The sequence below is a fragment of the Diadema antillarum genome, unplaced genomic scaffold (assembly GCF_040938485.1).
Source record: "Diadema antillarum isolate AM-2024a unplaced genomic scaffold, OU_Dant_1.0 seq00000690_RagTag, whole genome shotgun sequence".
NCBI lineage: Eukaryota > Metazoa > Echinodermata > Echinoidea > Diadematoida > Diadematidae > Diadema > Diadema antillarum.
The window spans coordinates 411,996-431,021 of record NW_027271595.1 but is presented as its reverse complement, the minus strand read 5'-3'; the positions used below and the strand labels follow the sequence as shown (position 1 = coordinate 431,021).

Sequence of the window (19,026 nt, the reverse complement as noted above, 5' to 3'; positions counted from 1 at the left end):
ACAGTGAATAATAAAATATCCTGATTGTGGCGTTTGGAAACATTTATGCATACCAAGTTGAACAAAAAGAAAACATTCATTAGTGTGTACAAACGTGTGAAGCGTTGGTTAAAGATGATGAAAACATCTACATTGTTTTCGTCAAATTGAAGTTTATAGTCATATAATCACAGCATGTGGCTATCTACTGGATAAAAGGATTCTGGCTTACACCTGATCCGTATGATGGTTGCCATGTACAAATCATAACATAGTAATTATGCAAATCACTTTCAAACTATACAGAATATTGAGTTGTATTCAAAGGAATATCGTAAAAACATATCTGTGAAAATATATAACTTGAATATCAAACATATTAAAGTATAATTGCACAGAAAAATAAATAACGAAGTTATCTTAGCAGAATTCCCATTGCTATAGTTGCGCATAATTACGACAGAATAATTATGATCTCAATACAACGCCAAAACACTAAAATATTACATCAAGAAGATACCTTGAGCCATTCCGAGATATGTAATTATTATAAAAGTGAAATTCTAGCATTTTCACTTGACTTCAACCTTTGACCTAAAGCGGTGCCATCAAGGCCTCGAGAAGAGGCCTATATTTGCGGATTCGTATTATACTGTCCGTTGACGCTGTACAGCGAGTGGAGGAAAGTAATAATGTTGGTCCATATCCACCTGATGTCCCGATCCAATTTTTCTGACGCTTGAGTGCATATATTAGGAAAGACGAATACCTGGATTAGTTCACAAACCCTTGATAGGACACAGAAGGCACTGGAAAGCTGAGACGGCGCTCGTCTGCGCCATTATTATAGGCTCTGCGACTCATCTGTCTTCTTCGCATGAAATCCACGAGCTGTAGAGTGTGCAAACATGCGAAAGCAGGGACTCTTCGTTTCGCTAATGTTGATTTTTTCCCAGCTTCTCATCACGGAATTGAACGGTACGTATAGCTAAACAATGTCATAGGTGTATAATCAGGAGTATAATAGGGTCTTCCATGGAATCATCTCCAAAGCCAAGAGTGTGGAATATAGGCCTTCAGATCGATCTAGCAACATATTCTTAATGGTGTCTACATGGACATAGAATTCTCTGTCTTGAAAATATTACCATATAATACTGATGGATATATGAAATATATCGTTGAATGTTTAAAGGGTATATTATAGGCCTAACCCGCATACTCACAAGAGTAAGGCCCTCTCTCACCAACATACCGTATAATGGTAAAATTGTATTTTATCGACCCAAAATCAGGCTCGCGACAACCAATTTAGTTAGCTTCCTCAGGAAAACGTCACCGTTCGATCTTATCAGATTATTGTGTGTGATTCCATTATGCATGGAGTATATAGACTTGATCAAAGTGACTAGTAGAGACGTAATCTCCTAAATGCTCGTCCCATTTTAGGAGCGTGATAAACTTTGTATATAATATGACATCAACACGTATCATTGTAGGCCAGCTGACATTTTGCAGGCTGCGTGCTATACACTCTTGCAAGCGAAACCTCAGCCGTAATTGTATCTGTCTAGTACGTTCTCTGTCTGTATGCACTGAGCGCACAGTGCAGGAAGGTGGGGAATAACCATGGATCTACAACCACACCATGATTAACAGAGGCATCCCGGGCATGGACCTATGTAAATACAACATGATGCCGCGACATCGACTATACCGGGTGTCCCAAAAAAAGCGGAACGGTGGATATTCAGTATCTTGCGGTCTAAAAGTTATATATCTTTTGACATCATTAGAAAGAGCATCTTCCGCAGAAGACTATGATACCAAAATCATCAAATTTGGTTCAGTACTTTTTATTCTACGCCAATTTCTGAAAATGCAGTAATTGCCAAATTTCGCCGGATTTTTGCGACTTATGAGATAATAATTAAAGTGCACTACGCGATCCATACGGTGAATATTGTGTAAGCTCGGTGATCCGTGTCAACAAAAGATACAGCTTTCACATTGGGAAACCCGTGTGTGTGTGTCTGTGTGTGTGTGTGTGTGTGTGTGTGTGTGTGCGCGCTCCCAATATGAAAGCGTTATCTTTTGTTGACATGGATCAACGAGCTTACACAATTCACCGTATGGAACGCGTGTCGCACCCAAATTATTATCTCATAAGTTGCAAAAAATTGAAAATGACTGCATTTACAAAAATTGGCGTAGAATAAAAAGTGCTGAACCAAATTTAATGATTTTGGTATCATGGTCTTCTGCGGAAGATGTTCTTTCTAATAATGTCAAAAAATGTATCACTTTTAGAACGCAAGGTACTGAAAATCCACCGTTCCGCTTTTTTTGGGACACCCGGTATATAAGTGGAGGGATGACATTTATATCGCATCAACGAATATGGCGTATATCCCTTTTCGATAAAAACTTGATACATTATTATTAGCATCACAAAACGTTATCAGTTGTTATTGTTGTTGTTATTCTTTTGATTATTATAATTATTATTATTATTATTATCATTATTATCATCATTATTATTTATTATTATTAGTTATTATCATTATTATTATCATTATCATTATCATTATTATTATTATTATCATCATCATCAACATCATCACCATCATCTACTTCTTTGTTTTGTTCATCGGAAGGTGAAAAACTCAACGTTCTCTTCATCGTGGTCGATGATCTCCGCCCATCTCTTGGTTGCTATGGAGGTCCAGTCATCTCGCCAAACATCGACCAGCTCGCTGGGCAGTCGGCACTTTTCACCAACGCAATGGCTCAGGTATAGCTAGATTGTCGCGTCTTTGCTTGCTACTCATCATTCACGTGCTTGTTTGTATATTTGTTTGTTTGTTTGTTTTCCACTTCCATTGATCGAGGGTGTGTCAGCTTTTGAACAATGTCATTTCCAATGTGCGTACGAAGAAAGAAAGTCAACTAGTTTTACGCCAAAATCTGATTCACTTGATGAATTGAGTATTATATCATGATAATGAAGTTGTGCAAGGCTTCAGCGAAATTGAGTCTTCAGAAACTGATGGATTTCGGATCTCTTAGAATTTGTCAGCTGGTCGGTACATGTACTAATGACAATATTAATTTAACCCTAATCAGATTGGGCTTTTTTGGATGTATGCCATATGGGGGAGGGGGCTGATTCCCCCCTCCTCCACCCCATCACAGCAATCAGGGGCGCGATCTGCGACAAAATTTGGCAAACACGACGCCCGCATTGTAGTCTGCAAGATAGTGTCTTAGAAATTGTTGAATTTATCAATTTCTAATTTTGATTAATCAATTGATAATGCAAACTAATCCCTAGATCTGATTGTCGCCTTTTTAAGAATTATATCGTTTTGGATTGAGTTGTGTATTTCTTTGTTTTTAGATTTTGTGGTTTTTTTTTCAGTATAAATTGTAACTGACCAGTTTTCTACAATAAATGCTTAGCAAGAAATTAATCATTCATACTTTTTAGTGATCGGGTGATTTTTTAAAGATTTTTGTTTTTTTACGGTTATATTGACAAGCAGGGCCTACAAGTTCTCAAACGAAACGTATACTAGCAAAGCTAAACAAGTAGATCAAAATCATGGATTTTAGTAATCAATTTACAATTTCTCGGATTTTGATCGCAAAAATACACCATAGTGCTTGTGTTGCACCAAATCATGGAGCTACTAAACAATGATCAAATTACAGAGTACTGTGTCCCTCATGTGTATGTCAGTGTCACTCTTCATTTTATATTTCTTTGCTTGATTATTTTTCCCTGCAAGCAAGCGGTGTGCGCCCCGAGCCGGGTCTCATTCCTGACGAGTCGACGTCCAGACACCACAAGGCTGTATGACTTCGGGTCCTACTGGCGAACACATGCAGGGAATTACACCACACTGCCGCAGCATTTCAAAGACAACGGATATTTCACGGCTTCCGTTGGCAAGGTCTTTCATCCAGGTGCATCAATATTTATTTATACACCATCACATGTTCTTCTTTCTGTTTTTTTTTCTTCCTAACGATTATACCAGTTACGCTGGAATACATTTAATTCTCGCGACGCAAGTGGTTTCCATGGACCTATAAAGCAGAGGAAGCTTTGAAGCTATGAAGAACTATCCAAAGCAGTATGGCTCCGTCAAGCGAAATCAACAATATTATAGGCCTAATAATAATACAATCTGACACCACTTATCCCCGGGAAGCCGTGATCTCTTTAGTCTTCCTTTTTTTATGTTATTCAGAGAGGAGAGTAATTTGGTTAGGCGAATGTAAAGCAATGTCCTGGCGTCTCTTTATGTGTTTATGCTCCAGGCACCAGGGTCGGAGGAACTGCATGCCTGTTGGCATGACGAAAACTAACCCGAATATTGTTTTTTTTCTTAAAGTGTATCGACTCTTCACCCTCAGATTTCGCTTAAGACAAGAAAAAATGCAATAATATGCACAAATTACTTCTCGTCAAACATCACATGTGAGATGAGGTGGGGATGGGGTTGCATAGGCCTATTAATGTCTTGAGAGAGGGGGTTTGAATGATCGAGAGCTGCTTCTGAAGTATGGGTAGGGGGCATTGATCTATACAATGAGCAGCGTTCCGGGTTTAAAGTCTCCAAGACAGGAAAAGCCTGCGAAAGGGATTCAGAAACGTTGGCAGCCCGGAATAGGGGTGCTTTCAAAGAGCGGGAACAAGCATTATATATGCATACCCTATAGGCCTATTGAGTTTTTTTTTTTTTTTTTTTTTTTTTTTTTAGGGGGGGTATTATTGCGATATATTCTGAACATATTCATAGCGCGGATTTTACAATTCCAAATGTTGCCCTTTAGATATAGATTTACTCAGTACTACTGCAAGTGTCATTGCTAGAAATATTAGCGCATCCACAGGTACCGTCAGTGGCGTATCTAGGGGGGGGGGCAAGGGGGGCACGTGCCCCGGGCGCCACTCCTTGGGGGCGCAAAAAAATAAAATAAAAAAAGAAAAAAGAAAAAAGGAAGAAAAAGGGAAAAAAGAAGAAGTAGAAGAAGAAGAAAAACTCACCGGAAAGGGGGGGGGGGAAGAATGGTGGGTGGGGGGGGGGGGGGGGGGGCAGAAAACCAAATCAAAAAAAGATAAAAACAAAACATAATGATGACTCGGACAAAATGACAATGTTTATTGTGTTCACACAAGAATTCCATGTTGTGTAAGCTGAAATACAACAACTTTCGGCTCGCTCGCTGCGCTCGCTCTCTAAATTTTATAATATTATAGAAGAAGAAGGTGAGAACAAAATGTGATGATGGCGCGGACAAAATGACAATGTCTATTGTGTTCACACATGCCATTTTATGTTTAGCAGGCAAAATGTTTCACGGAGCAGCGGCTGCAATTTCTTTCGTTCTGAAGCGATCGCCAATTGGATCAAAAGAAGGCGCCAACGGTTTCGAAAATACGGGAGGGGGCGCCAAAAAAAATCAAACAAGATAAGAACAAAATGATGACGTGGAAATATACAAATTTCGGCTCAATCGCTCGTACTAATTTAGAGTATTTCTTCAAGTCCTCAGTTTGTTGGTAAAAAACGTTATCTATAAGGCCGTCACTATATCTTGATTAGAATTGTAAGATTTGATAAGCAAAATATGACAAGAGTTCCATGTTTTGTAAGCTGAAATACAAAAATTTTCTGCTCGCTCGCTGCGCTCGCTCGCCAAAATTTATCAAAACAAAAAGGAGATAAGAACAAAACGTCATATGACGCGGAAATATACAAATTTCGGCTCACTCGCGCGTACATGGGGGGGGGGGGGGGCATTTCATGAAGCAATTTGTCAGATATCTCGTCTGACAAACTGTTAAAAGCTACTGAAATCCTTGCTTCTGATTGGCTGAGAGCAAATTTTGTCCGACAAGTTGTCGGACAAAATGCTTCATGAAATGCCCCCTGATTCAGAATATTTTTTAAAGTACTCAGTTTCTTAGTATAGATAAATCGTTATCTATAAGGCCGTCACTATCTTGATTAGAATTGTAAGATTTGATAAGCAAAAAATGACAAGAATTCCATGTTTTGTCAGCTGAAATACAAAAATTTTCGGCTCGCTCGCTGCGCTCACTCGCCAAAATTTATCAAAATTCATTACATTTAAATCACTTTCAAAAGACCCCTTTTAAGGGCTTGAAAAGCATATCATGTGGACTTTGCTTAAAGTCCCTACCGGGATCGGGTTGGGGTTGAACACTAGTCTTTTTCAGAAATTACGGACGCAATTTTCGCGCTTGCCCCGGGCGCCGTTTTCCCTAGATACGCCACTGGGTACCGTCGCCCACTCTTCCTCTCGATATTTGTTCCACTCGCTTAGAAGAGATGAAGTCGATCGCAACATTGCAGAATAGAGAGTGTCCATGATTGTTCTGGGATTATGTGATAGCTTTCCCTGTAATACGTAATCTCTCCCATGTTATGAGACTGGGACAACAGAACACAGAAAGTCACCGTGAACTCGTGACATGGCCTCATGGGAACCTGATTGTTCCGACACAAATCATACTGAACATGAACTTCAGAGTCTCATAATATATGGACTGAGTTAACCCTTTCTGTGCATGTGAGTCAAATATGCACAAATTTCACATAAAAACCTATTGACATGAAATGAATATGGCACACAGAAGGTTAAAGGAAACTAAAACTCAAAGGGCAATGTGGATTGAGTGAAAGCAGCAACATTAGTATAACACATCAGTGAAAGTAATGTGTTCTACTAATGTTGCTGCTTCCTCTCAATCCATTTTCTCTTTGGGTTTTGGTTTCTTTTAACGTATTGAGGGAGCAAAACGTTGTTAGTTTCTAGAGCTGATATCGCACCGCACTGATCTATCTCACATTTTTAGATTGATATTGAAGCAATTATCTCCAGTATTTTTGGTATACGTCAGAATTGACCTATAAGATCCTGGTTTTCTATTGGAAATGTTTTGTACACACGAGTCTGGTTTTTTGCAACTAACGCTTTTTTTTTCCGCATTTGTTTTTATACCTTTTTGTTCAACTATTTTCAGGAAAAACGAGTAACAAAAGCGATGATTTCCCATATAGCTGGTCTGTTCCCGCCTTTCACCCGTCCACTATTAAATATTCAGGTGCAAAAGTAAGTGCAAACTTCAGAATACACTACTCTTTGCATAAAAAAATTAAGATAGACTGTTTATTTTTTTTTTGGAAAAGTTTTGAAATACTATCATCTATTTAATCATTGCTCTGAGGAAGGATCTAGATTAGCGTAGTAAATGCTCCAGTATCGTCCAGTTCAAGTCGATCTTACAGTCACGCAAAGGAGACTGAAACCCAGATATGCAATAATGTGCACTGAGGGGATGCAACAATCAGTAGAACACATTGGCCAATCTGACAATCCGTTGAAACGTTATGAATTTTTAAAGTTCCTGTGCTGCCATCGCTGGGTGAGAAGACTACTAAACTTTGAGCCATCATAATGGACACCGATACAAAGAAAATGATTATGAAGTGAATTAAACATCTCTTTTCTGATATAATGAAAGATTGCTCGACTTACTTCCTCCTGAACGCAGGAGGAATAATGTTCCCATTAAACCTTTAACATATATCAGTACTTGGCAAGTCGAGGGAATTTGTACTTTTCGTGAAAGAATGAAATTTTGAGGAAGTTTTCCATGAATGACGTCACGAACTGCAGTAGTCTTCTCATTCAGCGACGGCTGCACCGAAACCTCAAAGATTCCTGCACAACTACTTTTACGTCCGATTTTCCTCAAACTGATGTGTTCCACTAATATATTATTTCATGGCTATTGCAGTCACTCAATCGAGATGTATATTTGGGTTTCATTATCCTAAAATGTTTTGTTATGTCTCCTGTAGCTCTTTTTGTTGTTGTCTTTTTGTTGTTGTTGTTTTGGGTGTGGGTGTGTGTGTGTGTGTGTGTGTATTTGTGCGTGTGTGGATGCACATATTCCGAAAAATGGCCTATCATTGGCGGCTGTACAAAATCATATCAAGATATCATCAACCCTCTCCAGAGTTCAGAGTTCCCTTGTTAGCACGTCGACCACAACGTGAAATGAACCACGCACATGTATTAAGTAAACAGATTAATTAGGGATGCTGGGGAGAGGGGGAAGGAGAACTAGCTATAACTTATAGCGAAATGTGAAGACTACATAATATCGTTATTTGTCGATAAACAGATTTAAGCCTTGCAACCTCGTAGAGAACAAGAAGACAGTGGGTCTTGCTTTAAACTAAACAGACAAAACTCTTGTTACTGTTTGCACGATCATGCTCTGAAATTGATGTTTTCCTTCTAGGTGTGTCCAAATGAAGATGGTACGCTTCACAATAACGTGATGTGTCCAGTCGACGTCTCGAAGATGCCAGAGAAGACTCTGCCCGACATCCAGTCTGTTGAGGAAGCGGTGAGGATCCTGAAGAACCTCTCGTTCGCCAGACGCCACCCGGCCAACACTCTCCATGATCACCGTTTGAGAAGTCACAGAGGACGCTCTGGAGAGTCAGATGACTCAAAACTCCACCAAAGTATCATGAAGCCGCCATTTTTCTTGGCAGTGGGTATCCACAAGCCACACATCCCCTGGAAGTACCCGGAGGAGTTCAAGTCGCTGTATCCAATCGACTCCATTGCCATAGCAACAAATCCGCAGCGGTCACCGTCTCAACCAGAGGTAGCATACGAGGACTTTTCCAGGATTCGACTCCGAGACGACATAGCCGCACTGAATCTCAGCTTCCCCTACGGCACTATTCCAGTCGATCTTCATGTAAGCGCGGGTTTGATGTGATGTTTGTCTTGCATGGTGTAGTAATTCTAAAACAGCAAAATAATGACGATATATTCCTTCTGTCATGATAATGATAATTTCCTACCGTGGTATATAGCACAGAATAATTTTAGACCCAGCACTTTGTAGTACAAGAGATTCAAAAGAGACAAAACATGTGCGAAAAAAATATATATACATATTTTCAAAAGGTGTATTCAATACGCACATGCAGGAGTATCATAGTTGCAGTATGACTGGAAGTAGAAAACAAAAAAGACGGAAGCACAAAAGAAGACATAATCATGTACTTTTCACAAATCTTAATAGCGGATAATTTGCGAAAGGTAATCGCCATCGTTATCATCATCGTCATCTCTGTTGTTATCATGAACTCAGTCAGCGAGATACCATTAATGTTAGATAGTATCTAACTTTTTAGCGTCCAATAATCAGTATAATTTCTGCAGTTGTGCAAATTGGCTAGACTAAATTGCCCCCACGTATTGAAAATTATTTCCCCAATACAGGCTGCACTGCGACAGGGTTATTACGCGGCTACGTCTTACACGGACTTCCTAATTGGAGGACTGCTTGAGGCTCTCGAACAATCTGGCTTTGCGAATGACACCATCATTGTATTCGTGGGAGACCATGGTGAGTCCCCTTGAAGACGTACACCTCGTCTCAATGCAGGAGCTGCTGTGTCCAAGTGGATAAGATCACAGTCTGTCCATCATTTAGATCCCTCTTAGAGTTCCCTAGCACCAGCGGTTTTTACCCATGGGCATTTCACTATTAATTTCCTACTTACAAGCACTCATTGCTCCCCCTTATGGCCACGTATGGCAACTTATGATTTAAAAATCAAATCAGATTTCATTCTGAAGAGTGAAAGGAAAATACATAACATGTAAAAAAAATTCTCAATGCATAAGTTGTACTTGCTATGTCACAAAGCTTCACTTTTCTTTTGCAAATTCAAATCTTATATCACAAAACAATGTTCCCTATCGTAACATTATGGCAGCAAAGGCGAAGCTTCAAAATTTACAGTCATGAGGCCGTTTAATGAAAGAAGGCGCAAACATTGTGACGCAGTGAAATTCCATTCCAGTGTAACCTTGAGAGAATGTATACTCAATTACCTTTGTGAAGATATTTCCCCGAATAATATCATTCAATTTGATTGCTTTATTAGACAGAGATAGACAAGGCCTTAGGCCTACAAAATCCGTGTTGTGTTATTTTATCAATTTTTACAAGTTTAAAAGATGGTTCCTTCTTTGTCCTGTTTCCTTAGGTTGGCAGCTTGGTGAACACGCCGAATGGAGCAAATATTCCAACTACGAATTGTCAACTCGGGTCCCCCTTATCGTACACGTGCCTGGCGTTACAGCAGGAAATACATCGTCAAGGCTGAAGATATTCCCGCAGAGAAACCCCCTGCTAGCGGAATCGGTGACAAAATCAAATAAAGACAGAGAGAAAAGCGTCAAAGACGGGATGATAGTAGAGCAGTTTGTAGAAATGGTAGACATTTTTCCCGCTCTGTCTGAATTAGCGGGTCTGACAGTTCCACCTCTTTGCCCACCGAAACCATTCAACATCTCACTGTGCACGGAAGGTTACAGCTTCGCGCCATTGCTAAGCCAAGGGTCTTTCGTCACGAACAACAGGGTGAGCCTGCCGCCGACGTACACGCGATGGAAGAACGCCACTTACAGTCAGTACCCCCGGCCCGGAGTGACGCCATGCGAACAAACTGATCTACCGAAACTGAAAAATATCACCATTATGGGTTACTCCATGAGGACAGCCGATTACCACTTCACCGAGTGGGTCAAGTTTGATCCCAACACGTTCGAGGGGGATTGGAGCGACGTTAAAGCCAGAGAGCTGTACATGAACGATTCGGACCCCGATCAAAATGACAATGTGGCCGATAAGACCGAGAACAAGGAATTGGTGCGGCTACTGAGTCAACAGTTACAGCGAGGATGGAGAGATAGTCTACCAGTTCAAACATTAAAAGTACCTTGAAGTTCGATCCTCTTCTCGATCGACAGAATAAATGGCCTTTTAGTAAATATGGCTGCATTTTCCATCGGAGACACAGAGTGCTGCAAGTTCTTGCCTTTTTTACAGCGTTTAACAAATTGAATGTCATCATAAGTTAAGATAATGATTAAAGTTGATCGTGCACCGTTTTGACTTTCCTAGTGAAAACTAATAATATCTACTCAGAATGTGCGCAAAAAGCATGATATTAATTATATTAATGGCAGGAAGTGGAGATTTTTGCATTGATTGTGTTTGCATTAGATAAAATATCTATTGCTGTCAGTATTCGTGGTAAAATACGTATTGCCTCATTATCTCTACTAATGGATGATGAATTGATAGTAGAGGAATTTAATTAATTGAATATGGATGGAATATGGATAGCAATTTTCAGCCAACTGTAATGCTGTGCACATGGAGAACCCTTAAATGGTGAAATAAAAAAGAGGGTAAAAGTGTTAATGCATGTAATTTTCTCACAATATATTTACAAATATGCCATAGGTATATTAATACAAAGCATTAAAAATTATCAAAGTTATCTCTGTATCTATCCATGTAGAGAAATATACATGTGCACATCTATGTATGCATGAATTGTATGTATAATCTATATTGAATGTGTGTATGATGTGCATTATTATACAATGTATACTGTATTTGTTTATTTTTTCATGTTTAATTGTGTGTATGTATAATGTGTATATATTATATACATATATTTTTACTTATATACATACATGTATAAAGATTATATATATATATATATATATATATATATATATATATATATAGATATATAGATATATGTATATATATTATATGCTCTATATGTGTATGTATGGGTGTAATTCTGTAAGTAGTGCATGTATGTTTGCATGTTTGCATGTACAAGTATCTCATGTAATTTTACTCAATACCACATACCTAGCTGATGTCCTTTGGCAGCCGAGATAGTAATACTGGAACAGTGTAATTACCTTATTCAGAATCTCATTCAGAGAAATCACTCGAGCAGAAAACCCAAGTTGTTTTTGTTTTGTTTTTATATGTGCACCCCTCATGATGGGGTGGGGGATATGGTGAAATACTGAATATAGCACATAAACAATCAAGTTACAAATAAAGATACAAACACATGATTCTGCTGCACATGTTCAGTTAACACATTGCATGACTCTTCTCAATATCATGAGTGTCATTTTTGTATTTTCTTCTAGATTATTCTGCATACTGAGGAGTTTATCTAATGTTGGTCCAGAACTCCAGTTATTCCTGGTTTTGAGATGGGCCCTAATGCTGTGATTGATTTCTTTTGAATCCCTTGCCAACAGCCCTCATCCTCTTCGCTCATGGCCCCAATAATCATGACATGATTTAGCACTGATCGTCGGCATAATGTAGTGAATAGGGCTTAGAAATACAAAAAACTAAACGCAAACAATATTATGACATTTGCTGTGTTAATCTAAGAGACCTGTCTAGTATAACATTGGATAACAGTAGGCACCTATACTACTCCCAGAGACAGGAGCAGTAGCCACAGCACGCTCGCGCGCGCGCACACCCACCCACACACACACACACACACATTGTCATATACACACACATTTTCCAGCTTTCATAAGAAATGTAAACTAAAATTGACAAAATTAAAAGCTCACAAAACAAAGGACAATAATCGGGCTTCCGCCCTCAGATTTTTCAGCTGGATCGAAGGGTGGTGTGGGGTGTGGGGGGGGGGGGGGGTAGTGACCGACCCTTGACCCATTGACCCTAGTTTGTAGGCACAAACCCTTGTTTGGTCGTAAAGGAGTCTGCGCCAAGACTACTGGCACTGCGTCATTTAGGCCCCGAATGCATGTCTCTCCTAACAAGAGCACAATTACAGTGGAGGAAATATGAAAGAGATGCTTTGGCACAGATTTATTTACGACCAACAAGGGTTTGTGCCTGCAAACTACATTGACCCCGTCAGGAGCTCACCCCTGAGATGAGGGGTGCACACATCGCACCTAGACGGTTTCGTAAAGCACCTCACATGTGGCGTGGTGTATGGTCGCTATATTGGTCCCTATATTGTGCGAGGCGCCACGCTGTTCATGTGATGAGAGTGATTCATTCTTCCTCTGCTATTGTAAATTTACGTCTCATACTTACTATCTGTCTTACTGCTACTACTACGTATTCAGGTCCTGAAATTATGTTCTAATTCATGTTTGTTTGTTTGTTTGTTTGTTTGTTTGTTTGTTTGTTTGTTTGTTTTACACAAATGCAATTCATTCGAAGACATGCACTAATTAAAATTAAGATTGTATGCTCGATGGGCATCCTTGTACCCCGGTGTAGTTGCCACCTTAGTCTCTAGGCGAACTGCAGTACAAGTATATTATTAGGACCCAGCTGAATGAATAACAACGTTCTATATAACCTTGCTGGCTTGAGAACGGAATCCCATTTTTATATTATAAGTCCAACTCTGGTAAATCGGAATACATTGAAAGGTGGCAGGGCTCGGACAGTTTTATTCTTGACATATTTTTCCTCCAGAACTGTGTGTGTGTGTACACCGACTTATTGGTTTCGCATCGCGTTATAAGAACGTGGCGATTTTCCAAAACCTGATTCAACTAAATCGGATGTGAGTATAGATAGATAGATAAATAGATAGATAGATAGAAAAATAAATAAATGAATAAATAGACAGACAGACAGATAGGTAGATAGATAGATAGATAGATAGATAGATAGATAGATAGATAGATTGATAGATAGATATATTATACACGGATATAATGGTCTCTACTCAATGCATGCACGGCAAGCAGAAGTTGAATTGTACATGAGTGCACATATTGCATGAGTGCAGAGTTTTCATAACAATTAAAAGTTCATACATCGAACACTTATGAATAATTTTTGTTCGAACTATAAAGAGCTCACCAACTCGCATTTTCGAACGCACATACACACACACCACATGCACACACTACGGCTTATAAAAAAAGAATCCGCAATGTATTCACACTCGACTTCTCACAAGCTTACATACGCGCGTACTCGCGCACCTTGCCCTCTCATAATTATACATGTATCATAATAAATTATGTTAAAAAAAAACCAATCACCAATGTTGTAACATCGTAATGACTTGCATTATAGTACTATAATTATGTAAATCACATGAAAGTGGAATCATTGCACTTAAGAAAAAATGAGACCACAATATACTTGAACATAATTATGGCATGGAGATATAGTACATTGTATACATAATAGTACTGTAATAAACATTAGTAAGATAGTTCTGCATGATAGTGCTATGTTAACATAACAGTGAATAAATGTCCTGGTTGTGGCGTTTAGAAACATTTATGCATACCAAGTTGACCAAAAAGAAAACATTCATTAGTGTGTACAAACGTGTGAAGCGTTGGTTAAAGATGATGAAAACATCTACATTGTATTCGTCAAATTGAAGCTTATAGTCATAAAATCACAGCTGGTAGAAATGGTAGACATTTTTCCCGCTCTGTCTGAATTGGCGGGTCTGACAGTTCCACCTCTTTGCCCACCGAAACCATTCAACCTCTCACTGTGCACGGAAGGTTACAGCTTCGCGCCATTGCTAAGCCAAGGGTCTCTCGTCACGAACAACAGGGTGAGCCTGCCGCCGACGTACAGGCGATGGAAGAACGCCACTTACAGTCAGTACCCGCGGCCCGGAGTGACGCCATGCGAACAAACTGATCTACCGAAACTGAAAAATATCACCATTATGGGTTACTCCATGAGGACAGCCGATTACCACTTCACCGAGTGGGTCAAGTTTGATCCCAACACGTTCGAGGGGAATTGGAGCGACGTTAAAGCCAGAGAGCTGTACATGAATGATTCGGACCCCGATCAAAATGACAATGTGGCCGATAAGACCGAGAACAAGGAATTGGTGCGGCTACTGAGTCAACAGTTACAGCGAGGATGGAGAGATAGTCTACCAGTTCAAACATTAAAAGTACCTTGAAGTTCGATCCTCTTCTCGATCGACAGAATAAATGGCCTTTTAGTAAATATGGCTGCATTTTCCATCGGAGACACAGAGTGCTGCAAGTTCTTGCCTTTTTTACAGCGTTTAACAAATTGAATGTCATCATAAGTTAAGATAATGATTAAAGTTGATCGTGCACCGTTTTGACTTTCCTAGTGAAAACTAATAATATCTACTCAGAATGTGCGCAAAAAACATGATATTAATTATATTAATGGCAGGAAGTGGAGATTTTTGCATTGATTGTGTTTGCATTAGATAAAATATCTATTGCTGTCAGTATTCGTGGTAAAATACGTATTGCCTCATTATCTCTACTAATGGATGATGAATTAATAGTAGAGGAATTTAATTAATTGAATATGGATGGAATATGGATAGCAATTTTCAGCCAACTGTAATGCTGTGCACATGGAGAACCCTTAAATGGTGAAATAAAAAAGAGGGTAAAAGTGTTAATGCATGTAATTTTCTCACAATATATTTACAAATATGCCATAGGTATATTAATACAAAGCATTAAAAATTATTAAAGTTATCTCTGTATCTATCCATGTAGAGAAATATACATGTGCACATCTATGTATGCATGAATTGTATGTATAATCTATATTGAATGTGTGTATGATGTGCATTATTATACAATGTATACTGTATTTGTTTATTTTTTCATGTTTAATTGTGTGTTGTATATATATATATATATATATATACATTTGTGTATATATTATATACATATATTTTTACTTATATACATACATGTATATAGATTATATATATATATATATATATATATATATATATAGATATATAGATATATGTGTATATATATTATATGCTCTATATGTGTATGTATGGGTGTAATTCTGTAAGTAGTGCATGTATGTTTGCATGTTTGCATGTACAAGTATCTCATGTAATTTTACTCAATACCACATACCTAGCTGTTATCTGTCCTTTGGAAGCCGAGATAGTAATAATGGAACAGTGTAATTACCTTATTCAGAATCTCATTCAGAGAAATCACTCGAGCAGAAAACCCAAGTTGTTTTTGTTTTGTTTTTATATGTGCACCCCTCATGATGGGGTGGGGGATATGGTGAAATACTGAATATAGCACATGAACAATCAAGTTACAAATAAAGATACAAACACATGATTCTGCTGCACATGTTCAGTTAACACATTGCATGACTCTTCTCAATATCATGAGTGTCATTTTTGTATTTTCTTCTAGATTATTCTGCATACTGAGGAGTTTATCTAATGTTAGTCCAGAACTCCAGTTATTCCTGGTTTTGAGATGGGCCCTAATGCTATGATTGATTTCTTTTGAATCCCTTGCCAACAGCCCTCATCCTCTTCGCTCATGGCCCCAATAATCATGACATGATTTAGCACTGATCGTCGGCATAATGTAGTGAATAGGGCTTAGAAATACAAAAAACTAAACGCAAACAATATTATGACATTTGCTGTGTTAATCTAAGAGACCTGTCTAATATAACATTGGATAACAGTAGGCACCTATACTACTCCCAGAGACAGGAGCAGTAGCCACAGCACGCTCGCGCGCGCGCACACCCACCCACACACACACACACACACACATTGTCATATACACACACATTTTCCAGCTTTCATAAGAAATGTAAACTAAAATTGACAAAATTAAAAGCTCACAAAACAAAGGACAACAATCGGGCTTCCGCCCTCAGATTTTTCAGCTGGATCGAAGGGTGGTGTGGGGTGTGGGGGGGGGGGGGGGGTAGTGACCGACCCTTGACCCATTGACCCTAGTTTGTAGGCACAAACCCTTGTTTGGTCGTAAAGGAGTCTGCGCCAAGACTACTGGCACTGCGTCATTATAGGCCCCGAATGCATGTCTCTCCTAACAAGAGCACAATTACAGTGGAGGAAATATGAAAGAGATGCTTTGGCACAGATTTATTTACGACCAACAAGGGTTTGTGCCTGCAAACTACATTGACCCCGTCAGGAGCTCACCCCTGAGATGAGGGGTGCACACATCGCACCTAGACGGTTTCGTAAAGCACCTCACATGTGGCGTGGTGTATGGTCGCTATATTGGTCCCTATATTGTGCGAGGCGCCACGCTGTTCATGTGATGAGAGTGATTCATTCTTCCTCTGCTATTGTAAATTTACGTCTCATACTTACTATCTGTCTTACTGCTACTACTACGTATTCAGGTCCTGAAATTATGTTCTAATTCATGTTTGTTTGTTTGTTTGTTTGTTTGTTTGTTTGTTTTACACAAATGCAATTCATTCGAAGACATGCACTAATTAAAATTAAGATTGTATGCTCGATGGGCATCCTTGTACCCCGGTGTAGTTGCCACCTTAGTCTCTAGGCGAACTGCAGTAGCAAGTATATTATTAGGACCCAGCTGAATGAATAACAACGTTCTATATAACCTTGCTGGCTTGAGAACGGAATCCCATTTTTATATTATAAGTCCAACTCTGGTAAATCGGAATACATTGAAAGGTGGCAGGGCTCGGACAGTTTTATTCTTGACATATTTTTCCTCCAGAACTGTGTGTGTGTGTACACCGACTTATTGGTTTCGCATCGCGTTATAAGAACGTGGCGATTTTCCAAAACCTGATTCAACTAAATCGGATGTGAGTATAGATAGATAGATAAATAGATAGATAGATAGATAGAAAAATAAATAAATGAATAAATAGACAGACAGACAGATAGGTAGATAGATAGATAGATAGATAGATAGATAGATAGATAGATAGATAGATAGATAGATTGATAGATAGATATATTATACACGGATATAATGGTCTCTACTCAATGCATGCACGGCAAGCAGAAGTTGAATTGTACATGAGTGCACATATTGCATGAGTGCAGAGTTTTCATAACAATTAAAAGTTCATACATCGAACACTTATGAATAATTTTTGTTCGAACTATAAAGAGCTCACCAACTCGCATTTTCGAACGCACATACACACACACCACACGCACACACTACGGCTTATAAAAAAAGAATCCGCAATGTATTCACACTCGACTTCTCACAAGCTTACATACACGCGTACTCGCGCACCTTGCCCTCTCATAATTATACATGTATCATAATAAATTATGTAAAAAAAAAACCAATCACCAATGTTGTAACATCGTAATGACTTGCATTATAGTACTATATGTAAATCACATGAAAGTGGAATCATTGCACTTAAGAAAAAATGAGACCACAATATACTTGAACATAATTATGGCATGGAGATATAGTACATTGTATACATAATAGTACTGTAATAAACATTAGTAAGATAGTTCTGCATGATAGTGCTATGTTAACATAACAGTGAATAATAAAATGTCCTGGTTGTGGCGTTTAGAAACATTTATGCATACCAAGTTGACCAAAAAGAAAACATTCATTAGTGTGTACAAACGTGTGAAGCGTTGGTTAAAGATGATGAAAACATCTACATTGTATTCGTCAAATTGAAGCTTATAGTCATAAAATCACAGCATGTGGCTATCTACTGATGAAAGGATTCTGGCTTACACCTGATCCGTATGATGGTTGCCATGTACAAATCATAACATAGTAATTATGCAAATCACTTTCAAACGATACAGAATATTGAGTTGTATTCAAAGGAATATCATAAAAACATATCTGTGAAAATATATAGCTTAAATATCAAACATAAATTGCACAGAAAAATAAATAACGAAGTTATCTTATCGAAAAAAATAGCAGAATTTCCATTGCTGTAGTTGCGCACAATTACTACAGAATAATTATGATCTCAATACAACGCCAACTGACGCTAAAACATTAGACCAAGAAGATACCTTGAGCCATTCCGAGATTTAAATATGTAAAAATTATAAAGATGAAATTCTAGCATTTTCACTTAACTTTAAGATTTGACCTCATGATGCCAGTGACAAGGCCTCAAGAATATGTTTGCGGATTCGTATTATACACATACGGTCCGTTGACGCTGTACAGCGAATGGAGGAAATTATAATGTTGGTCCATATCCACGTATGTCTTGATCCAATTTACTTCAGACGCTTGGGTGCATAAGGTGAGACAAATACCTGGATT

General features: G+C 38.6%; 1 protein-coding gene across 1 annotated transcript; it reads left to right on the top strand.

Moving 5' to 3' along the window:
* The first annotated feature begins 1,627 nt into the window (after positions 1-1,627).
* LOC139737351 (iduronate 2-sulfatase-like) lies at positions 1,628-15,027 on the top strand. Its single transcript, XM_071648027.1, has 8 exons — positions 1,628-1,699; positions 2,534-2,773; positions 3,771-3,948; positions 7,040-7,128; positions 8,327-8,797; positions 9,328-9,454; positions 10,101-10,831; positions 14,343-15,027. Exons 1-8 carry the CDS (start codon positions 1,628-1,630, stop codon positions 14,883-14,885), a joined length of 2,451 nt encoding a protein of 816 aa, XP_071504128.1. The 3' UTR covers positions 14,886-15,027.
* The last annotated feature ends 3,999 nt before the right edge of the window (positions 15,028-19,026 follow it).

What these genes read in the sequence shown, in the direction of transcription:
- LOC139737351 (XM_071648027.1), top strand. Translation starts at nt 1,628, where the DNA reads ATGATTAACAGAGGCATCCCGGGCATGGACCTATGTAAATACAACATG. An exon ending in CGCGACATCGACTATACCGG is followed by an intron (nt 1,700 to 2,533) that starts GTGTCCCAAAAA and finishes TATTATTATTAG; the next exon opens with TTATTATCATTATTATTATC. An exon ending in TGTATTCGTGGGAGACCATG is followed by an intron (nt 9,455 to 10,100) that starts GTGAGTCCCCTT and finishes CTGTTTCCTTAG; the next exon opens with GTTGGCAGCTTGGTGAACAC.